The sequence below is a fragment of the Dipteris shenzhenensis genome, chromosome 9 (assembly GCF_047967505.1).
Source record: "Dipteris shenzhenensis isolate YYH24624 ecotype China chromosome 9, Dip_SZ_1.0, whole genome shotgun sequence".
NCBI lineage: Eukaryota > Viridiplantae > Streptophyta > Polypodiopsida > Gleicheniales > Dipteridaceae > Dipteris > Dipteris shenzhenensis.
In genome coordinates this window covers 40,817,137-40,842,437 of record NC_141604.1, presented here as the reverse complement: position 1 = coordinate 40,842,437, position 25,301 = coordinate 40,817,137, and the positions used below count along the sequence as shown (strand labels likewise).

Sequence of the window (25,301 nt, the reverse complement as noted above, 5' to 3'; positions counted from 1 at the left end):
TGCGAAAGCATTTGATACTGTCCATTGGGATTTTATTTCTCAGACAATGCATAAATTGGGATTTGGCCCTCGGCTTGTTCATGTTATTTACTGGTTGTATTCTCATGCCACTGCACAGTGTCTGCTTGGTAGTGGGTTGTCAAGGACATGGACTATGACCCGTTCAGTGAGACAAGGATGCCCTCTTAGCTCCCTACTATATGCCATTGCTACTCATCCGTTATTGTTGCATATGGACCATCTTGCAGATACAGGACAGCTTCATGGCTTGCAAATTCCAGGGGCACAGCCGTTTCTTGCACAGGCATATGCTGATGATTCATATTTCATGCCTAGGAATTCTCAAAGTGACCTCTCTCATTTGATGCATACTTTGAATGATTTTGGCATAGCTGCTGGACTGCATATCAACTTTCAGAAATCGACTCTTCTAGCATTGAAAGAAGCTGATTCGCATGCACTTCTCTGGCCAGGTCACATTATTTCTCCCCATACCATTGTGAAGCATTTAGGGTATCCCATTGGCTGGAATATTACCCCTCAACAACAGCTTAAATGGGTGCTTCAAAAGATTAACAAGAAGCTGGAATATTGGCACTTGTCAACTTGGCCTCTACATGTTCAACTTCGGATAGTCCAGTCTATCATTATGGCATATGTGCAATTTTACTTGCCTCTTCTTCACTGGTCTTTTAAGCATTTGGCTTCCTATATGTCCGAGGCTATGGAGATATTTTGGAAAAGCAAATCTCACAAAAAGGCTTTGCGATTACTTCCCATCATGCAGTCTGTTTGTTCTCCTAAGACTCATGGCATACTGAATATTCTCAATCTTCAGTTTCATATGTTAGCAAGAAAGAGCACTATGATTGCTGATTTCTTTCAGCAAAAACAGCCATGGGCTATTATGCTAGCAGCTATGTCTGGAAACATGAAGTCTCATGCATATGGAAATTGGATTACAGATCACTGGGAAGCAGTCATGACCACATTTCAGGGGAAAATTCCTGGCTGTCCTATCTCGACTGCTTTTATTCATGACTGGAAGATAATCCTCTGTTATGCTTCCTCCCATCATGGCTACTCCCTTCGTTTGGAAAGCATCCATTGGAGCAAGGTGTTTGAATCTCCTCTTGCTTTACAGGCACCAATTAAAGCATATAATCTTATGAAATTGGGCATAAGATTTGTCGGAGATGTGGTGGATCAACATGGTTATGTGCTCTCATTTCCACAAGCTTGCAGGACATTCCCCTTGGGCCTGCATCACAAGCCCATTTGGAGAATACTTACAACTATGTTGCAGCCATTTGTTCCTGTTCCTCCGTTATTTGTTCAGGACAGATTACTGGACTGGAATCTGATTTCCTTGTCTCCTGCTACCTGTTCACTTTCATTGCATAATTTGACATCTTCGATGGTCTACAGATTTCTTCTTCCACCACCATGGATTGATAAGCATGTCAACACTCTTTGGAATTTGGATAGGCCTTTATCTTGGTGGCAATCAAAACTCAGGAAAATTTGGAAAGCTAAATTGCCATTGAAACAGAGGCTCTTCCTTTGGAGATGTATAGTGGGAGCTTTTTCCATTGGGGTGAAATTGGAAGCACGCCGTATTACTTCCTCTTCCTGCCCCCGTTGCTCTCATCACCATGAGACAGTTTCCCATTTGTTATGGTCTTGCCCGCACTCTTGAATACTGATCACTCATGTCTCTCATTTGCTACGGCTCCGGTTTCCCTCTATCAGATTCGGGAAACTCTTCTGGATGTTTGGATGCTTCTCACCCAGATGTCTCCATTCCTCCTTTTCCTTCACTGGGCTCGCTTTTGGGTACTATGGACTATTTGGACACAGAGATTGCATTTTAGGATGGGACAACAGTTTCCTCAGGCATATGCTTTCTTCAGAATGTCCCTCAAGCAATCTTTATATGATAGTTATGCTACGAGGGACTTGGATGCTACTAGCCTTGAAGTGTTTTCTCACTGTTTTTGAGTTCTCTCATTAGGCTCCCCTTTGGAGTCTAATGTCATGTACATTGATTTCATGTTAATTTTATAGTTACTGGTTTCACCAAAAAAGTGTGTGTGTATGTGTAGTACACTAAGTGCTATGATGTGTCTAGACTATGACATAAGTGATAATGTAATGCAAAGGCCCCCACATGGGGAGGTGCCTTAGATTTAGGAGTCCCTATGATGTAGGGATTGATTTCCTCTTATGTAGGAGAGGTGCCTATGATCTAGGCCACCCTCTCTCCCATTCTATAAAAAGAGAGGACTTCCTCTCAAATCAATGGAACATTTTGCTCTTTGGTTCCCACACTCGCTTCCATGATGTCCATCTTCTCTCCCACTCCCCAACATTTTTCGAGGGACATGACTCAAACTCAGCCTTCATTATACGACAACACTCTGTGGAGTCATGCTCTCTCCAGGATGTGCTCATGTCTTGGTAGACACATCATGGGAGATTTTGACTAGCATTGTTGCAGCTTGGCATATTTGGAGGGCTAGATGTACGGAGGCGATGGAGGGTTCCCAGGTTGAACCTTCCCCATCTGTGGTGGCTAGTATTTGGACTGATACTATACACACAGTGATGGACATAGGGGCGAGCTTGCATGGATCCTCCAGAGCAGCTACAGCCAAGAGAGATACTTTTTTTTGAGTTTGGAGAGGATCTCCTTTCTTCTCCGAGTCTCCGAGGTGGCATTTTCAGCCTCCACCTTGGAATTTTGTTAGCTCTTTTTGAGCTGTTTTTTTCTTCGTGCATGGCATGATGTACTCCTGCATTAGAGCTTGCTCTTGCGGTTTTCATTCATACTTAATGAAGTAATCTTTTGAAAAAAAAAAAAAACTTTCCTTCTACTATGTGAACAATGAAAAAAGGTTTTAGTTTTTTTCAGAGAAAAGGATACTCTATTAATTAAATTATTAGTCGACGATGAAAAAAGGTTTTCTTACCTGCATGGAAGAATGATATTGCAAACACAAGCTTTTTCCAGGGACCCTTTTTCGTGCAACTGTGCAAGAACTCGTCAGAGTAATTTGCATATGATTGCAATAAGTTGGCACGAACTCCTTTTGGTGGCTCATTAGTAATCTTGATACCATTCTATACCATTAACAAAGACATTCCATGAGTGTATGTTTTGGCAACTACTTTAAAAAATTAGAACCTTTAGTGGTAAAAACAGAATGACACACAGTACAATAAAGATACATATATATATGTTTGTCTAGAATATGAGAATATGGGGACAATAAGGTCTGAAAAACCATTTCACCAGTACACGCAGGATATACTTGAGGAGATTTCAGCTGAAAATTTGTTAGCCACATAGAAAACCAATCAGTTTCTATCAGATGAATACTAGTGAGTAAGAGTCTGGCTAATTTCATAAATTAGAGTACCTGTAATACTGGTACAGGAAACTCTTTGCAGGGAAAGGAAGTTAGCCACAGGCGGAACTCTGGATGAATGTCAGCAGCCTCTGGTGCAAATTTCTCAATAAGTCTTTCCAATGTTTGCATCCACGAGCTAGCTAAGTGACAATTTTGCAAACACACCCAATCACCTGTCTTTCTCGACTTTGAAACTAACATTTCAGCAATAGGTCCTTGACCCTGGCCCAATGAAATAATATGCAGCCTTTCCCCTGGTTTTCTGTCTACTTTCTCCCCAAATCTTTGTAGCATGCCTGTTGGGTCTGCTCCTGTAGAAAGTATGAAGATAATGGGAGTTGTATTTGAAGTGTCTTTGAATACCTCTTCAAGCTGCAGGGGAATACTTCCAACAAACTGATTTCCCAAATTTTCCTTTATAAAGGCCTCACAAGCATAGACAAATTTTTCTTCCCTGAGACACTTGAGTAGGACTAATCTTTGAAATGGTTCTAGCTTTTTGTCCCACTCATTTGGTAAGGGTAATCTGTGGGGTTCAGCAGTTTCCAACAATGTCTTCCACTCCCTTACATCAGTTGTTATATTTTTACACAATCCTTTAAAAGTATCTTTGGAGACCTCCTCAAGTGTACTGACATTGTGCCAGGCTGAGTCTGAGATAATTTTCGATGCAGGATTGGGCAGCTTATCTTGTGGACCTCCTGTCCCAGTAGTGCCACGTAGTAAGAAGTTCCATTCCTCTTCCCTAATTTTTCCTGCGGCTCTCATGATAGATGTGCAAATGAGTAGGGAAAAGGTGACCTTATGTTCTTCAAAAAGTCCTCGGCTCACATTTAGGTAAAGGAATTCGGTGATAAAATTTACTAATATGTTCAGCCTGGCATCTAGCTCATCAGTTTTCTCGCTTACATCGATACAATGGTTGAAAAGTTGGCAAAAAAAACTAAGTGAATACTGGTACATTGAATCGATAAGAGCAAGATCAGAGATTACAAAATACACAATCGAGCCACGCTTTGCAACTACACGGTACTGTTCTCGTGCTGCAGTTATCTCCTTTTCTGTAATTTCAGCTTGCTTAACACGGCCTTGAATCACAGATGATGTTAATTTTGAATTGTTTAGAGTATTTATTAGAACCTCGTCATCTAATATATTCCCTTGGCTCTCCTTCAATAGCTTCAAAATCTTATCTTCCAAGTCCTTGAGCTGCTTCTTGTCACTGCTAATGCTCACCACTAGGCGATCATTCTGCTCCTCTAGATCTGATCTTTCCTTCCTTACGACATCTCCAAGAAGTTGATCCTCCAAACCTTTCATAGTCACAGTAAAATTTACCAGGGTAACTTTGATGCAGATATCAGGCATATAGTGAGGATTCGACATTTTAGTTGTCATATAGAGTCTAAAGTTTGGATCATAATCAACTTCAGTATCCCCAAGCCTTATTAAGAACCGACCATTCTTTTGGAAAACCTGCATTCAAGAGGTGCCGTATATATGAGGCACTTGCAACATAGAGATGAAAATATCATGTACATCACAATGTAGAATTGAAACTGATCAAGCCAAAGAAATTATATTGAATTGCTGCAACCAGTGCCGATGCAATTTTCCTTCATCTAGAATGGATAGCAATGAAGATATGTGCTGCACTTTTCCATATATATTATTTTCACTAGACATTTTGAATTTATTTATTGGGTAGCCAAAGAACATTCAAAGTTGTGGCCTTTGTGAAGTGTATCTCCCTCCCTGTCTGGGATCTCCTTCCTGCCCCCTCCCCCATGGAAGAAAGGTGAGGAACTACTGGAAACTCAGAGGCTAAAGTCTAAGCATGTTCAAAGGTTGATGCTACGCCAACCTCCTAGAACTCAGCCAGGCCTGATAAAAAGACCCATCAAAGACCAATACAAAAAGGCTCCCACAATACATCCCCCCTGGCTCCAAAACGAGACTAATTAGTGACATGGAGCCACACATAAAAATGCAATACATCATTTTAGGAGGACTATCCAAGGCTAAGAACCTTTATTGACTTGAACACATCATTTTGATTCATTTTATGCAAAGCAAAGGCAAAGAACCCACTCATATAATACGAAACATTGGCCAGCTTGTGTCTTTGAAAAATTTGTAGCATACGGTAGTGGTAAATCATTGAGCTTTTTGGCTACAACATGCCCCACGGTGTTCTTCCATAAAGGGCTCCAAGTTCTCAACGCCATGGTGGAGTGAGAGAAGCAGGAAGCAGTAAACTGCGAGCAAAAATCTGCTTTGTACATGCATTCATCGATGTACCAGGGTGAGGCATACAATGACAAATCTAGAAACCTTCATGAGATAGGGCCAATTGGTTCCACAGATAGTGTGTAGCAAAATCACACCCCGACTCACAGCTTTCACGATGTTCATTGTCCACAGAAGTACAACATCCATAGAATTTTGCAAACCATTCATCAGTGCCCATTATGTCTTTGCATTTCAAAATGGTGACTCAATGACAAACAAGGAGCTAGAGCATTACAACCAAAGATAAAGTTGCCCAAACATAGCAGTCTAGTGTATGACAAACAATGGCTAGCAAAAGTAGAATCATTGGTTGGATGCAACTTCTCCACACATCCAAAGTAAGCCAAACAATGGCTAGCAAAAGTAGAATCGTTGGTTGGATGCAACCTCTCCACACACTTCCAAGGTAAGCCAAACGGATGCGGGGGGTGTTCCTGAGAAGCCCTCTCTGAAGCAAGAGCTTCCGGAGATGGAGGAGCTGCTCAGTGAGCTCCCACCCTCTGCCCGCGGTGGCTTGTTTGCTCCGCCCCCTGCCTACCTTGCCTCCTTGCCTTGCCCTCGCCCTCGCTCCACCTCGCCCCTCCCCCCTCTCCACTCCACCTTGCCTTCCCCGCCCCCCGTCCTACCTTCTCCCCCGCCTCCCCTTGATGCCTTCTCCCCCGCTCCACCTCCGCCCCCCGCCCTGCCTCCTCCCCCGCTCCACCTCTGCCCCCTGCCCGCTCCCTTCCCTGCTCCACCTCCCCTTGCTGCTCCCCCGCCCCAGCTCTCCCCCCTCCTTCCGCCTCCTTGACTCCACTCCTTGCCACCTCGCACCTCCTCCCGCCCTTCTGTCCTCCAGCCAGTGCCCCCCCCTTGCCATTCCGCCTCCCCCCACCTTCTTCTTCTCCTCTTCTCCCGCCTCTCCTGCCTCCTTCCATTTCTTCATTCCTTCCTCCTCCTCCTCCCCTTGCTCCCTCCTTCCCCCCTTGCCCTCTCCTTCTCTCTCCCTCTGTCCACCCGCTTTTATGGTCACTCTCACCACCCGCCCCCCGCCCTCTGTCCCCCGCGTCCCTACCTCTCACTCTCCCGCTGTCCCCTCTCCGCTTCAGTGGCAGCTTCTTCCGCTTCGACACCCCTGCCATCAGGCAAGGGAACGATGACGCCCCCTTCTGCTTCCTCATCGCAGCAATAGGTCCGCTTAGAGAGGGATTCTGAGGGACGAGGCTCGTCTTCCAAGCCAGTAGCTCCCAACTTCCATCCTAGGCGCCCCTTACCGTGGGACTTCTGGAGGTTAGGACCCTGGAACTATCTGGAGATTTCGGACTCATACCCTCTACCATTGGAGGTCACGCTCATGGTCCTTTAGCCCCGAAAGGGGGGTTTGATCAGTGCAGTGGGATCTCAGACACACCCCGTTTGGAGATTTCCATTTGCCTCCATAGGGTTGGAGAAGTGGTCCCCGGAGGTGTTTGATGCTATTTTGGGTAATCAGATTATGCTCATGATGGATAAGTGGATGGGACCACAGGGACTAGTGTTGACTCTATGCCAACATGAACTTATGAAGAAAGAGAAGGTGTTACAACTTTGTGATACAACTTTGTGTTACAACTTTGTGTTACAACTTTTAGACATGACTTTGTGTAACAACTTTGTGTTACAAGTTTGTCTACATGAAGAGAGAGAATGTGTTACGACTTTGTGACACAACTTTGTGTTACAACTTTGTGTAACAACTTTGTGTTACAACTTCTACATGTAGAGAGAGAATGTGTTACAACTTTGTGTTACAACTTTGTGATACAACTTTGTGTTACAACTTTGTGATACGACTTTGTGTTACATGCAGAGAGAGAAGCTCTCCAACTTGTATAAATACCCCATAATGAAATGAAGCCCACACTCTTTGGGGCATTGTGTTGAGTCTACATTGGTATTCCAAGCATTTGACTCAAGTGTCCATGCTTCCTTGCACTGCACGTCCAAAAGCATGTCCTAACCTTGCAACCCTTCTCCCCTCTCCTCCAACCCTGCAACCCACCCTCTCCCTCTCCTCCTCCCTCCTCCTCCTTCCTCCTTCTCCTCCTCCTCCTCCTCCTCCTCCCTCCTCCTCTTCCCTCCTCCTCTTCCCTCCTCCTCCTTCCTCCTCTCTCTTCTTTCACCCATGCTCTTACACCTTCTTCCTCTCCCACTCCTATGCTTTCCTAAACCCTTAAACTCCATGATCTACGAGGGAGACGAGTTCTCCACCATGTACTCTACTCTGAACCTTGGATCCTCCTTCTAACCCTGGACTCCTTCTAAACCTTGGAACCTCCTTCTAAACCCTGGAACTCTTTCTGAACCCTGGAACCTCCTTCTGAACCCTGGAACTCTTTCTGAACCCTGGAACCTCCTTTTGAACCCTAGAACTCCTCCTAAACCCTGGAACTCTTTCTAAACCCTGGAACCTCCTTCTGAACCCTTAAACTCCTCCTAAACCCTATAACCCCCAATGAAGGCGAAAGCCTTCATTACCTCAACAAAGATGGTTTACGTGCCTTTTACACATGCTTGCACTTTGTTTGCTTACCACACTTAAGCCTACGTCTCTCACCGGAACACGACTCGAGGTCCTAAGCTACACATATACTACAACCAACAATCCCAATATATCTGTAGGTGACAAAAAGCCTCGGAACCCTGCAAACATAGAATACCCAGCTCTTCCTACGAAAGCAGTAGGAAAGAGCCAACATTTGGCGCCGTTGCCGGGGAGACTAGCGTCTCAAGTAGTGAGTAACATACGTAGGTATGTGTAAAACAACAAACTACTTCGAACTTTCACGAACATAACACTCAAGGGCAAGGAGAGTAAATTTTTTTTTTTTCCAATTCTAGCCAAACATATCAACCCCAAACATCAACTTTGGGTTACTACCTTAAGAAATTTTCTTAATTTCTTAAATAGAAGCCACATGATATACAATCAGGCTAGGTAGTAGACACGGATGTGTAGAGCTTTCAATTTCGATCATTTTACCTTTTTACAGAAAAGTAAACCGAGCTCTCCATAAAGAGTTATGGCTCGGGAAGAGTTTAGGGTTAAACCCTAAACCTAAAATCAGATCCTATAAAAACCTACTCCACCCCCTCATTCTTCATCTTTCACTTTTTGCCTCCATTCTCTTCTTCATTCCGAGCCCCACGCAAGACACTCCTCCCTCTCCATCGACCACCCCCTTACTCCTATCCTCGCATTGTAAGTGACATCGAGCCCTTCTCGCAGCGATGACCTAGCCTTCCACCCACCGTCCATTGTTCCGCAACAATCCCGTTACATCGAGAAAGACTTGGAGAGCGTTCAGGTGACCACTTCTCCCTCCTTTTCGATTTCCGTCTTTCAGGTTTTTTGCTCTTTTTTACACCTCCCCCCTCCCACTCCATCTCCACCACCTCCCCCCCCCCCCCTCCCCCTCCATCTCCACCACCACCTCCCTCCTCCCCCTTCATCTCCACCTCCCCCTCCCCCCTCCCCCTCCATCTCCACCACCACCTCCCCCCTCCCCCTCCATCTCCACCTCCCCTTCCCCCTCCCTCTCCACCACCACCTCCCCTTCCCCCTCCCTCTCCACCACCACCTCCCCCCTCCCCCTCCATCTCCCCCTCCCCCTCCCCCCTCCCCCTCCACCTCCACCTCCCCCCTCCCCCTCCATCTCCACCTCCCCCTCCCCCCTCCCCCTCCCCCCTCCCCCTCCATCTCCACCTCCCCCTCCCCCTCCATTTCCCCCTCCCCCTCCATTTCCCCCTCCCCCTCCCCCTCCATTTCCACCTCCCCCTTCCCCCTCCCCCTCCATCTCCACCTCCCCTCTCCACCTCCCCCTCCCCCTCCCCCCTCCCCCTCCCTTTCTCTCTCTCATTTTCTCCCCCTCCCCCTCTCTCTCCTTTCTCTCTCCTCTCTCCCCCTTTTCCCTTCTCTCTCTCTCTTCTCTCTCTCCTCTTTTTCCCCCCCCTCTCTCTCACTCTCCTCTCTCCCCCTCATTCCCTCCCCCACCCCTTCTCTCTCTCTCCCCCTTACCCCGGTCACCCCCCCCACCCCCCCCCCTCTCTCTCCCCCTCCCCCTTACCCCTGTCAACCCCACCCCACCCCACCCCCACCCCTCCCGCGGCGGCGCTCCGCAGAGCAGCCGCCGCCGCCGCCGCGCACCCCCAACCCCGCCCCGCCCCCCGCTCACCGCACCGCGGCGGCGCCCCACAGAGGCGCCTCCGCTCGCGACGGCGCGCCGCAGCGCCCGCCTACGCAGCGCCACCGCCCGCGCGCCCCCCACCTCCCACATCCCCGCTCACAACCCCCGCCACCGCCCGCGCGCCCCCCCACCTCCCACGTCCCCGCTCACCACCCCGCGGCGGCGCACACAGCGCCACCCCGCTCCCTCTTTCTAACCCCCCCGCTCACCACCCCGCGGCGGCGCACACAGCGCCGCCCCGCCCCCTCTCTCTAACCCCCCCGCACCATTCCCCGCCCCGCCCCCGCTCACAGCCCCCCTCTCCCCTCCACCCCCTCACCCGCGCCATTCCCCGCCCCGCCCCCGCTCAGAACCTCCGCCCCCCGCCACCCCCCGCCCTCCCCCGTCGCAAAGCCCCCCTCTCCCCTCCACCCCCTCACCCGCGCCCCCGGCCGCCGCACCACCTCCCCCACGTCGCCCCTCTCCCCCTCTCAGCGCCCCCCCCCCCCGGGCGCCGCCGTCGCGAAGTCCACCACCGCCCTGCAAAAAACCCCCCAAAAAAAAAAAAGAAAAAGAAAAAAAAGAGGCTAACCTAAACTAACCCTAGGGTTAGCTTTAACCTTAGCTCGGTTAGTCTTAACTACAGTTAGGCTAGGTTAGTTAGGTTAGGATAACTAGATTAGTTAGTTAACGTCGGTTAGATTGGTTCACGTAGGTTAGGTTAGTAGTAACTGAAGTTAAGTTAGTTTAGTTAACCCTCAGTTAGTTAGACTAGGTTCGATTAGGATTACCCTCAGTTAGGTTAGACTAACTCTTCAGTTAGTAACTAACTACAATTAGTTAAACCTCCCAGTTACAGTAACTGGGAGGATCTAGGTTAGTTTCCTTAACTAGAGTCACTTGGTTTCAACCCCTCAGTTGGACCTAAAGTCCCTTCCCACCACAATTAGGACCCCCCAACCGAAAATTACCCCTACTTTAACCCCGCGAAACTCATCCGTTTGGGACCCAAATTGAACCCCGTTTGAACCCAGATTTCACACACGGAAACACCACGTTACGGGGTATTTTTCCAGCCCATTGCACACCAGTTCGGCATCCCTAGCACACGTTCATTCACGTCCCCGTGTGGGCCTCATTTTGCATTAATTCACTCGTATTTTCACGCCGTGACCTCCGATTAACGATCCGTCTGCACCGGCACATTTTCCTACACACATAGGACAATCTTAGGCACATTATTAACACGACAGTCCCTACAGACACTAACACCACTCTAACTCTCCTAACAACACCACATCCACACCCGCCCTTGGGGTAGCGACACCCTTGGCACATCACGCACAATCTGCATGCAGTTACGTTCCATCCAACGACTTCGACTCCAACGCTCGCCCCATCCGCAACTAACTCCACTGCAACAACCGCCCCCGCCAATCCTCTACCCCGAATCCCCCCCTGAGATTCAACAACTTCCTTTAACTCCTCCACGCCCCAACATGGCTGGACGCCATCATGACCATGATGGGGATATCGAGCTCGATGCAGAGGCTGACAACTTCTTCAATCGACGAAATCACAACAATCAAGGCCCCGACGCCCCTTGGGAAAACTGGAACTTCCCAAATATAATGGTAGGGGAGACCCAGCTCGCTTCCTCTAGCATTTTGATGCCGCATGTCGAGCAGGTGGTGATCAATCCCACGAAACCAAGGTGGCTTGGTTTCCAATGGCCTTAACTGATGAGGCGTCAGAATGGTACCTCGACCTTCTCGTGGAAGAACGTGCCACATGGGACCTACTTCAAACCGAATTCAAACGTCGCTTTCAAACGGAGAGGCTACAAGATGATCCCGCTCTCCAACTCAGCAAGATCGAACAAGGCCGGAGGGAAGATGTACGCACATACCTGGGAAAGATGAAGAGATTGATCGCCAAATGTGACCCACGCCCAGATGCAAAGTACCTCACGGCATGGTTCATAGCAGGTCTACGAAAGAAAATCCGCAAGGATATGAAAAAGATAAGTGGCTATGAAACATTCAGTGCTGCTCATGCGGCAGCCATTGACATCGAAGATGGCATGACAGATTCAGACACTAGCAGTGATGATGCCAGATCAAATACACGAGATAAACGCTCGAAAAAAGGTAAATCAAAGGACACTGCCAAAACATCCAATGAAGATCGCCTAGAGGCCATGACCTTGAAGCTGAAAGAAGATATGATGCAGGCCATGGATCAAAAACTCCACTTGTCTCAGCCGCCAACTCAAACATATCCACGGCGAGAAAATGTATGGTGCCCCCACTGCTTGGCAAATCATACACAGCAAATGAATGCCCAGTCCTAAGAGCAAGGATCACTGCACAAGCAAATCCACCACCACGGTTGTGGTGCCATATCTGCGTCGTCGGCGGCCATGATGAGAACAGTTGCATCTTCAACATGCGCAACAATCTGCCTCGACCACCACAATACCAAGCGGCACCCATGCCAGTATACAGGCAACCGGCACTTGCACAAGCGCCACCAGCTCCGAGGCTAAATCCTGTTCCCGTTCGGACACAAGTCCCACAACTACTCAGGAATCCGAATCCACGACCGTATCCAAGAGCACCAAATCCAGCTCCTCAGGCAGTTCCCATACATCACTTACAAGCCGAGGAAGTAGACTCGCTATTTGAGTATGAAGCAGAGTACCCAGTGTACTATGTAGAAGGTGCAGAGGGTCTCATACCAGTCTATGCAAATCAAGTGCGACCCAACACATATCGAGCACCAATCAAGTGTTACGGTTGTGGAGAAAATCATAGGATCGCAGAGTGCCCTCATCGTGGTAGCCCAGCCACTTTCCAACCACTCTGCAGAGATTGTGGCATAGGACATGCCTGTATGGATTGTCCCATGAAAAATAAGGTCCCAGAACAAACAGAGGTTAAGCCTCACATCCCCATCGGCATCATTAGGGTGGACCATCAAAGTCTGGGTCCGGCAAGTCTAAGGTCACAACCTATCAATGTAATTACACGCCAACAGAAAGAGGCCACGAAGGACCCTATCATTCCAATCCAACCAAAGCGACTTCTGAGAAAGAAAGCATAAGTGCCTCCACCTCCGCCAAGCAATGAGCAGCCGAGCTCATCCACATCAACTCCCGAGCCTCGAATAAAAGAAGCTCCATTCCCGAATGCAGAGGTGGAGAAGACTCGTTTTCAGGTACTTCAGCAATGGGTCCAAAATGAACAAGCTCAATTTGAGGCTCAGAAACAAGCTCAAGACCCAATCCATGACTTGGCCCCACAAAGTATTGATACTTTACTCGAGCCTTTGTTCCAACAACAGACTCCACAACAGAATGTACCGCCACGTCAACATGAAGGAGCTGCACTCTCTAGCATCCTGAGTTGCCCTGTGTCAATTCCCATCGGAATCCTCTTACGGAATTGTCCCAATCTCTGGGAGAGTTTCAAAGAATGGATTGAACTCGCAAATCCCCCTCCACCTATGAACGACATTGACGATATCCCTGTGCGGATGGGTGAGAAAGATGACATACGCAACATCACTGTGCCTTTAATCCACAAGGCATATAATGAAGTCCAAGCCATAGTGGATGGTGGAGCAGGTGTCAATGTCCTATCAAAGGAGCTCTACAAAGAATGGGGTCTCCCACCAATGCAAAAGGCTAATTTCAACATACGCCTTGCCGATGATTCACGGGCTAAACCCTTGGGAATAGTGAATGGCGTGTCCACAAAGATCGCAGGAGTCTGCTTTTCCCTTCAATTCACAATCTTGGATCTCCCCAAAAAATCCTATCAAATCTTACTGGGACGTCCTTGGTTACGGGAAGCATCAGTCCTCCATGACTGGGGAACTGATAGATTGACAATCCAAAATCGAGACACTGCAGTCAGGGTGAATGTGGGGACAGGAGCTATTAAATCAATTGTGCCTAGAGCATTGGATGACACATCTTCCACGACAATCTCGAGCAAATCAGCTCCCTTGCAACAGCATGCCATAGCAGGTGACTCACAAAGCAATGTCAATAACTGGCTACAAACATTGGCAACCATCGACAACTGCCATTCATTAGACCCCATCTTCTCACAGATAGATGTTAACACACTACAGGTCGATCCTCCACCGACACATGAAGAACCAATCGATCTAGAGATGCCATTCTTTATGGCTGACCTTGAATGGGATAATGAACCTGAAGAAGGTACCCATACCAATGATGACTCAGATTTTCCTTGGGACCTTGAAACAGAGGCTGCGAATGCTTAAATTAAAAATCAAATCTTTGATAATGACCTAGCCATTCTGCATGCCCTAATGGCAGTTGAGCTCCCAAAAGTTGAACCTCCACAGTTGAATAACAGCAGAAGATCCCGCACGAAAGCTGCAGGAGGAAATCGCAGAAAAGCCAAGGCCGAGCACTTCAATGAATTCGAACGAGTCCAAACAAGGATTGTCGAATTGTACCTTGCAAAGGCAGTTCCCTCAAAATCAAAACCACCACCTTGAAGTGCAGCACATGAACCCTTACTTGGAAACACCTTACCAGTGGAAAAGTTACCTCACAGTTCCCAACGTAAGAAGTTTCGGAAATATAAGCCACATGTGCGGATGAAGCTCGATCAAGAGACTTCAGATAAAGAAAGAAAAGAAGAGCCTAACAAATTACTAAATGCAACTATGCCACCCAGTACACATGACACATGTCAAGCTAGTTCGACCCCAACAGAGGCCGATCTTCGAGAAGTGCCGGAATACTTTAAGAATTATACAAGTGGCAGTGCACCAATAGCAATGCCAAGACCAATAAGAGAATCTGAAGTTCAAGAAACCGATAGCATTGGAGAAACTCCAATCTATGAGGGACCGGCAAAAACACGCACAATAAACCTCGCCCTTGAAGGGGAGGAAGAAAAATTGGTTTTCATTGGGAAACAGCTCCGTCAAGAAGATGAAATCAAACTCAAAGACCTCCTAATGGAATACCGTGACTGCCTAGCGTGGTCAGACAAAGAGATGAAAGGAATTTCACCAGAAGTGGCAGTTCACACGATCCCTATAAGGGAAGGTGCTCGCCCTAAGGTATGTGGACCTTATCGCACAAATCCTAAATATGGCACCATGGTTTATGACGAGCTGGAAAAACTCCTAGATGCCGGATTCATCTACGAGATAGAGCACACTGATTGGGTTTCACCCATTGTCATTGTACCTAAACGCAACAAGAAGCTCAGAATATGCGTAAACTTGAAAAATGTGAATGCCGCCACAATTAGGGATCACTACCCCCTACCCATAACAGATACAGTGTTGGAAAAGGTGGCAGAATCCGAAATATATAGCTTCTTGGATGGCTTTAGTGGCTATAACCAAGTGCAAATTGCTCCTCAAGACCAATCAAAAACAGCATTTGCTACAGAATGGGGTATTTTTGCATATAGAGTCATGCCATTCGGCCTTTGTAATGCCCCAGCCACATTCCAGCGAGTCATGTTCACAGCTTTCAAGTCATTTTTGAATAAGTTTTTATAGGTGTTCTTGGATGATTTGTGCATCCATTCAACCAAACAAGACCACTTCAAATGTCTGGAAGAAGTACTAATCAAATGCAGGGAGTATGGCATCTCCCTAAATCCAACAAAATGCCAGTTCATGGTCCCCCACGGAGTTGTTTTGGGACACATCGTCTCTCAACATGGGATTGCAACTGACATGGACAAAATCAAAATCATCATGGAATTGCCTCCTCCTACAAATTCCAAAGGTGTACAGGTCTTTATGGGACATGCCGGCTATTATAGAAGATTTATATTGCGGTATGCCATGATAGCTAGACCACTTTACAAATTATTAGTGGAGTTCTTATGGACCGAAGAGTGCGACCAAGCCTTTGAGCTTTTAAAGTGGCACCTAATCACAGCACCCATCCTTATATCTCCCAATTGGGATATTGATTTTCATGTTCATACTGATGGATCCAAGTATGCAATTGGGAGTGTGCTTTGTCAACCTGGTGAACATAAGAAAGACTACCCCGTCTACTTCGCCAGTCGACAACTCAATGATGCAGAGATCAACTATACAACCACAGAAAGAGAAGCCCTAGCAATGGTGTATAGTGTAAAGAAATTTCGGCACTATCTACTCGCAAATGATTTTGTCTTCCACACCGACCATCAAGCATTGCTTTATCTTGTGAACCGTCCATGTACCACAGGAAGAATAACCAGATGGCTCCTCTTGCTGCAAGAATTCAACTTTAAAATCGTGGTCCGCAAAGGTGCCCAACACTACATTGCCGATCACATGTCTCGAGTCAAGACAGGAGAAGAAGCCACTGGAGTAGAAGACGACTTACCAGATGCCACACTATTTCAAATAGATGCTGTTCCAGAATGGTGTGGAGATATCATTGGGTACTTGATGGCAGGAAGACCACCCCCTGACATGAAAGCAGTAGATGCCAGAAAATTGATTCTAAAGGCTACACCCTATCAACTCATTGCAGGACAACTATACAAGATGGGCAAGGACCAGATATTAAGAAGATGTGTAATGCCTCATGAGATCCTGCCAATCCTGAGTGAATTCCATGAAGGCATTGCAGGAGGACACTTCCAAGGGGAAGCCACAGCAAGAAAAGTTCTCCTCGCAGGCTACTGGTGGCCAACACTGTGGGCAGATGCCTATGAATATGTAAAAGGCTGTTATGTATGCCAACGGACTATTAAACCACAACACAAAGACTTCAATCCCCTATTAACAGTTGTTGCACAACAACCATTTGAAAAATGGGGGATTGACTATGTGGGTCCCATACATCCAGCAGCAAAAGGAACACAGGCACGCTACATCATTGTGGCCACTGATTACTTTACAAAATGGGCTGAAGCTAAAGCAGTCAGAAAGGCAGATGCCAAAAGCACAGCAAGATTCTTATACGAACATGTGATCACCCGATTCGGATGCCCCATTGAAATTGTGTCGGATAGAGGCACACATTTTTTCAATGAGGTAATCCAAGAACTCTTGTCTGGCTTCATGGTCATCCATAGAAAAAGCGCACCCTACTACCCCCAAGGGAATGGACTAGCAGAATCCACAAACAAAATCATATGCAATATCCTCACCAAGGTAGTAGAACCACAGCGTTTTGATTGGGCAGAGAAACTGAATGCAGCCTTATGGGCATACAGAACCACATTCAAGGTCAGTACAGGGAACACACCTTTTCAATTGGTGTACGGCCTTGAAGCCATGGTCCCACTCGAATTTGTAGTACCAAGTCTACGCATCGCAGTGTACAGGAACGCATGGGTGATCATGAGTCCTTGAAAGAACAGCTCTGTCAGTTGGAAAAGCATACAGAGACAAGACTAGTCGCTTATCATGCCATGACAACAGAAAAACGTCGAAGAAAGGCATGGTTTGACAGGAATCTGAAAGCTAAAGACATCAAAGAAGGCGACTTAGTCCTGTTATACAATGCCAAAGTACACAAGGGAAAACTGAAGTATCTAGGTCAAGGACCCTACCGAGTACGAAAGATGAATCCCATCGGAGCTGTGCTACTTGAAACACTAGATGGAGTCCAATTCAACACAACAATAAATGGGAGCCGACTGAAGCGCTACTACATCAACACGCGAGCCATCCCCGACAAAAACGAAGATTTGGGAAACCAAGTCTTCCTTAGTTAGGATTAGATTGTATCACGAGCACTCACTTGCATATGTACGTCTTCGCACATATAGGTAGCATCAATCGATTTTACCTAGAGCTCAGAAGTGATGATGAGTTCTAGCTGCCCTATGAAAATCCCAGCAAAAAAAGCATATAGTTAGTCCCTACTTAGCTATTAGGTCACGTGCACTCACACGCTTTCGCTTAGACACATAGATGATTTCATGAATAATTGTACCACACACTTTCATTCCACACTCTCAAAGGATGTATAACCAAAAAAAAAAAAGGATCTCTCTCCCACACACACACAGAAAGGTCATACAGGCATGCCAATCAATTTAATGATCAATGGTACACTACATGTACATGGATGCAGGTTCAGAAAAGATGTCGCCACTAAAGAGGATGCGCAGAAAGAGCCCACCGCCTCAACCACGGGACCCCCTCCAGAGTTCGCAGCCATCTACATCCTCTCAACCACGGAGACGACAGGCATTCGTGGTCCAAAGCGATAGCTCCGAAGAAGATTCAGTGCATGACCAAGCAGAACAAATGCCACCCCAGTCACAGCCGGCCTACACAACCGTTAACAAGGCCCAATCATTGGAACTTGTCTCGCCACCCACACCGACTTATGCTCTTTCCCAGGAAGCAACATCTTACTTAGAGCAACGGGGTCTAGGCAATTTGCATGAGAGCCTCAAATCCTTGGAGGACAGTCCTATCATGACCACCTACATCAAGGAATTTCTCCACTCTTACTACTCCAGCAATGCAAAGGATGGCAAGTACGGTACAATCACTGTACAGCAGAGACCACTGAACATTATCCTCGACAGTACGGTCATTCAAAGGGCTTTCCCTGATTCTCTCCCGGCCCGGCATCACCTCCGACACTTCTGGTGCTTCCATCAGTAGAAAATGATGCAGTATTTGATTTTGAATATCAGGATCCGGATAATCCAATTCGTACACCCATGCCAAGTTCCAATGATGGGTATGATTTTGATGAGATACCACTTCCCAGTAACCCCATCAAGGAATTTTGGAGCAAATATCCTGATATGAAAACTCGCGGTGGATGGACCCTGGGTAACTTTCCTACCAACCTTCGTCAGCATCAAATAAGTGAAGGTTGGATTAGCAAATTGGATCCACAACCTGATTGGCGCCGTCCCAAGCTCTTTGATGTAATCTTCTTAAAGGAGTACTTACGGGCACCTCCATGTCTCAGAACCCATCCCAAGTTCTATGCAGTTCCACGGCGTAAAAAATGGGAAGCCAACATACACACTTTGGCTGAAGATCGAGTCATTAATTGGCCAATGATCGAACCCTACTCTGGTGTAGAATGGAATATCCAAGGCACCATGATCCGAGCACTTCAGCAACATGAACAAACAATGCACGGCAACATTGATCGCTTCCTTCGCCAAAGTGCCATATTCTGTAAAACATTAGAATTAATTCTGGAGGTCCCATGTTACCTTGATTCCCATTTGCCTCCACTCAGCTTTAATCCCAATGAACGGATTGATGCTCAGATTACAAGCCGACTCTATCAAAGAGTGATCTTCTTGGAGGCACGCCACATATCTCTGTTTGAGCAAATGGTAGATACAGGCTACCTGGAAACTGCGCAAAAATTGTATGGTGCTAAGGCTCTATAGCAGGATCGACTGGCACGACACAAGTTCCACAGCCACTGGACTAAAAACATGGCAACCCAGGTACGTGATTGCAATAAGCCATAACCCGAGGACGGGTAATAAAATGGATCCGGGAGTATGTTGACTCTATGCCAACATGAACTTATGAAGAAAGAGAAGGTGTTACAACTTTGTGATACAACTTTGTGATACAACTTTGTGTTACAACTTTGTGTTACAACTTCTAGACACAACTTTGTGTTACGACTTTGTGTAACAACTTTGTGTTACAAGTTTGTCTACATGAAGAGAGAGAATGTGTTACGACTTTGTGACACAACTTTGTGTTACAACTTTGTGTAACAACTTTGTGTTACAACTTTGTGTTACAACTTCTACATGTAGAGAGAGAATGTGTTACAACTTTGTGTTACAACTTTGTGATACAACTTTGTGTTACAACTTTGTGATACGACTTTGTGTTACATGCAGAGAGAGAAGCTCTCCAACTTGTATAAATACCCCATAATGGAATGAAGCCCACACTCTTTGGGACATTGTGTTGAGTCTACTTTGGTATTCCAAGCATTTGTCTCAAGTGTCCATGCTTCCTTGCACTGCACGTCCAAAAGCATGTCCTAACCTTGCAACCCTTCTCCCCTCTCCTCCAACCCTGCAACCCACCCTCTCCCTCTCCTCCTCCCTCCTCCTCCTTCCTCCTTCTCCTCCTCCTCCTCCTCCTCCTCCCTCCTCCTCCTCCTCCTCTCTCCTCCCCTTCCCTCCTCCTCTTCCCTCCTCCTCCTTCCTCCTCTCTCTTCTTTCACCCATGCTCTTACACCTTCTTCCTCTCCCACTCCTATGCTTTCCTAAACCCTTAAACTCCATGATCTACGAGGGAGACGAGTTCTCCACCATGTACTCTACTCTGAACCTTGGATCCTCCTTCTAACCCTGGACTCCTTCTAAACCTTGGAACCTCCTTCTAAACCCTGGAACTCTTTCTAAACCCTGGAACCTCCTTCTGAACCCTGGAACTCTTTCTCAACCCTGGAACCTCCTTCTGAACCCTGGAACTCCTCCTAAACCCTGGAACTCTTTCTAAACCCTGGAACCTCCTTCTGAACCCTTAAACTCCTCCTAAACCCTACAACCCCCAATGAAGGCGAAAGCCTTCATTACCTCAACAAAGATGGTTTACGTGCCTTTTACACATGCTTGCACTTTGTTTGCTTACCACACTTAAGCCTACATCTCTCACCGGAACACGACTCGAGGTCCTAAGCTACACATATACTACAACCGACAATCCCAATATATCTGTAGGTGACAAAAAGCCTTGGAACCCTGCAAACATAGAATACCCAGCTCTTCCTACGAAAGCAGTAGGAAAGAGCCAACAACTAGATCTTTGGTATGCCCATGGCACGGAGGTGAGCTTTCAGTTGAGCTTCACGCGTGAGGAGCCGGTGTGTGGTTTGGCAACAAGAGTTATCAGATTGCCGATGTACACAGAGGAGGACCTTACAGAGGCAGCCCTGCAGATATGGGTTTCTCATGTCTAGGGTGGGCAGCCATTGCCATCACAGGTAGCTGCTACCCTTTCTGGTATTAGCGACTTCTACCTCTCAGTTGCTCATACCAGGAGATGAGATATTCTCAGACGTGATATTGGTGTTCACTAGCAGTTGGCAGCTTTGCAGAGGGAAGAGCAGAAACGGCCTTCAGATGCTTGGATTCAGGAACGCCTTGCTGCAGTAAGGGCTCATCAGCAGGTATTGCTTGATCAAAGAGCAGAGTATGCCTTTCATGCACGGGAGTCCTTCTAGATTCAGATGGGTGGCAGAGTCAATATACACTTTTTCTCTACTCTTGTTGGCCCTAGACATAGTAGAGAGAGTGTATCCCAACTTATTTACTCACATGGGGTTTTACAGACAGATCTTGATGATGTCTTGCACATAGCTTCAGATTTTTATGCCGCCCTTCTTATTGCTAATCCTGAGACACGGGATAGAGAGGATGCTAGACTAGTTATTTGGCAGAGCATCCCTTTGTTGGTGAAACCGGATATGCATGTTTTGCTTGATGCACTTTTCACCAACACAGAGTTCAGGACTACACTTTCAGCCCTTCACAAGGGCAAGTGCCCAGGTTCGGATGGCCTTACCCCCTCTTTTTTCATTGCATTCTGGGATATGATCAGAGACTACATTACTTCAGCCCTACAGGGTATTTGGGACTCTGGTGAGATGCCCGGGTCGCTTACAGAAGGTCTCATCCACCTTATCCCGAAAGGAGGTTGCAAAAATCTAGTGTCCCAGTGGAGGCCTATCACACTTCTAGGGACTTGTTTCAAAATTTTGGCCAAGGCAATCAGCCTCCGCCGATTGCAACCCCTTCTCCCAGATCTTATTCATGACACTCAGATGGGATTTTTGCATGGCAGAAGCATTTTTTATAACATTTTCTCTTTCTGGGAAGCCACGAGGTTGACCATCGAGGTCCACCAAGAGTTGCCATCAGTCCACTGATTCACTTCGGCCAAGAGGCAGCACCACTGACTCTCATGGAAGAGGAGCCAGTCATGTGGAATGACTCGATACTGGAGGAGCATGGTAGATCACTAGGAGCGTCACATTATATGCAGTGGTCTAGATGGGGAGAGGGTGTAGAAGAGTGTGGGATAGAAGAGATGCATCATGGCACAAAGAGTGAGAGCACAACTGAGGAAAAATCCATCTATTAGAATGAAGGAATGACCTCCATTTTATAGAAAGAGAGGATGGTGTAGGCACCTCTCCTAAATCAGTGGCAATCAGCCCCTACATCAGTGGGACTGGCCTACATCAAAGGAACCTCCCATGTGGGGGCCTTTGGCTTACATCATCACTTAGGTCACATACTAGACACATCATAGCACTGGATGTGCCTCTAAAACACACACTTTTTTTTGTGGGAAGAAATCTTTTATTGCTGTAGAATAATTACATTCATAGTTACTTCAAAAAAACGAAGTAACTACTACTCAACTGAAGATCTCAGTATAAGCTGTATATACATCCTGATCAATCAAACGAGTCTGAAGACAATCATAAAATGATTGTTGCAAAGATCGTTTGAAAAAAAGAAAAGATGAAAATAGTGGATCACCAAAGACTCTATGATTTCTGTCCATCCATAAAGTCCATAGTGTCCAATAGCGCACCCATACAAAAAATAAATCAAATCCCTGTCTCTCTGGATGAAAGCCAAACAACCAGAAAAATTTGCCAAAAGTAACAGTAGGAAATCGTTGTCGAAGCCTCTGTCTGATGAGAGCAATGAGATCAGAAGTGTTTGGACAGGACCAAAAGATATGAAACACTGATTCAGTAAAGTGCTGACATCGGTGACAAACAGCTGAAGCTATGTGTCTGTGTGCGAGTAACTATCCGGATGGAAAAATGCCAAGAAGAACTCGCCATAGGAAAAGCTGTTGTCGTAGAGGGACTTTGTAATGCCAAAGGAGACGCAGCCTTTTTCTCCACCACTTCATTGGGCGATCTATATGCCAAACAGTATTTGCTTTGTGGGAAATCCAAGGCGGAGGTAATAACACTTTATACAGTGATGACACTGTGATATGTGAGAGCTTCAGAGGACGGGCATATAAGGAAGGAGAGCGTAAGATCCAATCCTCAAGCCGATTCTGAAGTTCCAAATGGGGTACCGGCAAGTACGGTTGGAGCATTGCTGATATTCGATGCCATAAAGGGCGATAATGAGCTCCCAAGCCATATTTGCGAGCAGCCATAGAAAAAGATAAGATTGTGCCATCATCCCGAAGTACATCCGCCACAGATGAAATGCCTTTGAAGGAGAGAAAATAAGAACGTCGGGGTTCTTGTATGGCCAAAGGGGGGTGGAAAACTTTAGACCAAAAAATATTCTCTACCCTCAAAGAGTTGCCCGAGAGAGAGTCCCTGCCATGCCATTCCAAATGGGATAGAATATGTTTCCAATCAAGAAGCAGACGAGAGACAAAAGGGCATCCTCTGATCTTGCCTTGGATAGAGCCAAATAAAAAATCCCACTGAGTAAGCTGCCAATGCCCAAAGGCAGATGTATGAAGATGTAATAAGAGAGAGCGAATCATGAAAGCCCAAGGCTGATCTCCTTGTAGAAACTGTATCATCATTTTCCCTCTGTGAGCAAGTAAATGCATTTGAATATTAAGAATGTTCAGACCTCCGTGCATCTTGGGAGAACAGAGACGATGCATAGAGAGTAATCTGAGACTTTTCTTTGCCATGTTTTGAACGCCAGAAAATTTCCATGATAGCTGACATAAATGAAACCAGATATGCCTTAGTGAACATGGTGAGAGGCAGATAAAATTGTACGTATGCTATCAAAATGGATTGTGTGATTCGCAGGCGAACATGTAATGGCCAAGTTGCAAGCTTCCAATATTCAAGTTTTGCCCTTAACTTTGCTAGCACCCAATCAGTTTGTTGTGAGCGGGTGAGTCCCCAGCCTAGAGGATAACCAAGATGTCGAATAAAATGAGAAGCGGGGACAATTTCTCCAGGCCACAGAAGGTTGTGCCATTCCTGTGCATGTAATGGCAGCAATTTTGATTTCTGAAAATTTACCCGAAGGCCAGCAGCCAAACCATATGTAGTAAGAGCATGCATAATCATGGACAAATCAGCCCGAGTATTTTTTGGAGTAAAGAATGAATCATCAGCATATGCCTGAGCAATCATGCTACAACTACCAAGAATCTTCAAACCGTGCAACTGATCAGTGTCCAAAAGGTGATCCAAATATTGAAGCAGTGGATGGGTGGGTATAGCAAAAAGTAAAGCACTCAGGGGACATCCTTGCCTGACAGAGCAAGCAAGAGTCCAGGATGGGGAAATATCTCCTGAGAGTATACAGGCAGCTTCACTATCTTGATATAGCCAAGTGATGAGCTGCTGCATTTTTGTGCCAAAACCCAATAAAATCCCACTGAACAGTATCAAAGGCTTTGGCAATATCAATTTGCGGTAACAAGACATCCTGCTGTGTATATTTAGCATATTCAATTCCAATGTAGGCATTAGCAATGTTATCGGTGATGTGCCTGCGCGGGACAAAGCCATATTGAGCAGGATGCAACCCATCATGTAAAATCCCCTTTAGCCAATCGACAATCATTTTGGTGGTGACTTTGTAAATTACGGGCATAAGAGTGATAGGTCTCCAATCTGCCAAAGCCTCACAAATTTATTTTTTGGGAAGGAGCTTAACAAGACCTCTCTTCCATGTGTCTGGCATTTTCTGATTTTGCCACGTAGCATTCACCATATATAGCAATTAATGCTTCAAAATAGGCCATTAGGTTAGAAAAAACTCTACTGTTAAACCATCCCATCCAAGGGATTTCCATCTGCCACATGATTTGATCGCATCTGACAGTTCCCTCTCAGTAAAAGGTTCCTCCAATTCCAAAGCTTTAGGAGGGGAAATGATAGGAGAAACATGTTGCAACAGTAAATTTCGTGCATGTAAAATCTGTTGCGAGAGAGGAGCTGCAGAGCCAAATTGCTGCGAGAAATGATGCACACAAAAGGAAGCAAGCTGTGACCGTGAGGTAGCCCATGATCCATCGGGCATAAGCACTCTGCAAATTTCTGTTTTGATTCTCTTCTGATGTAAACTTTTGAAAAATTCTTTGGAAGAGCAACCTTTATCTGTAAAGGCTCTTTGTCTTGCTCTAATCTCCCATTTTGCCAGTTTCCTTTGATCGTTTAGTTTAAGACAATGTCTGGCCTGACATAGTGTTGTTTGCTCATGCAAGGACAAAGAACGGTGATGACTGAGTTCAGTGAGGTCTTGACAAGTAGATTTGGCCTGAGCAACCTTTATCTGTAAAGGCTCTTTGTCTTGCTCTAATCTCCCATTTTGCCAGTTTCCTTTGATCGTTTAGTTTAAGACAATGTCTGGCCTGACATAGTGTTGTTTGCTCATGCAAGGACAAAGAACGGTGATGACTGAGTTCAGTGAGGTCTTGACAAGTAGAT

The 25,301-nt window shown here is 46.4% G+C and overlaps 1 protein-coding gene across 1 annotated transcript in view; it reads right to left on the bottom strand.

Annotated features, from left to right (window-relative positions):
* The window catches only part of LOC147898637 (uncharacterized), a 510,556-nt gene that overhangs the window by 168,141 nt on the left and 317,114 nt on the right, over positions 1-25,301 (bottom strand). Inside the window, exons 17-18 of the mRNA XM_087379736.1 lie at positions 3,423-4,889; positions 2,973-3,123 (exon numbers count right to left, since the gene is read on the bottom strand). Of these exons, the coding sequence (XP_087235862.1) occupies positions 2,973-3,123; positions 3,423-4,889 (1,618 nt within the window). The remainder of the gene's footprint in view (positions 1-2,972; positions 3,124-3,422; positions 4,890-25,301) is intronic.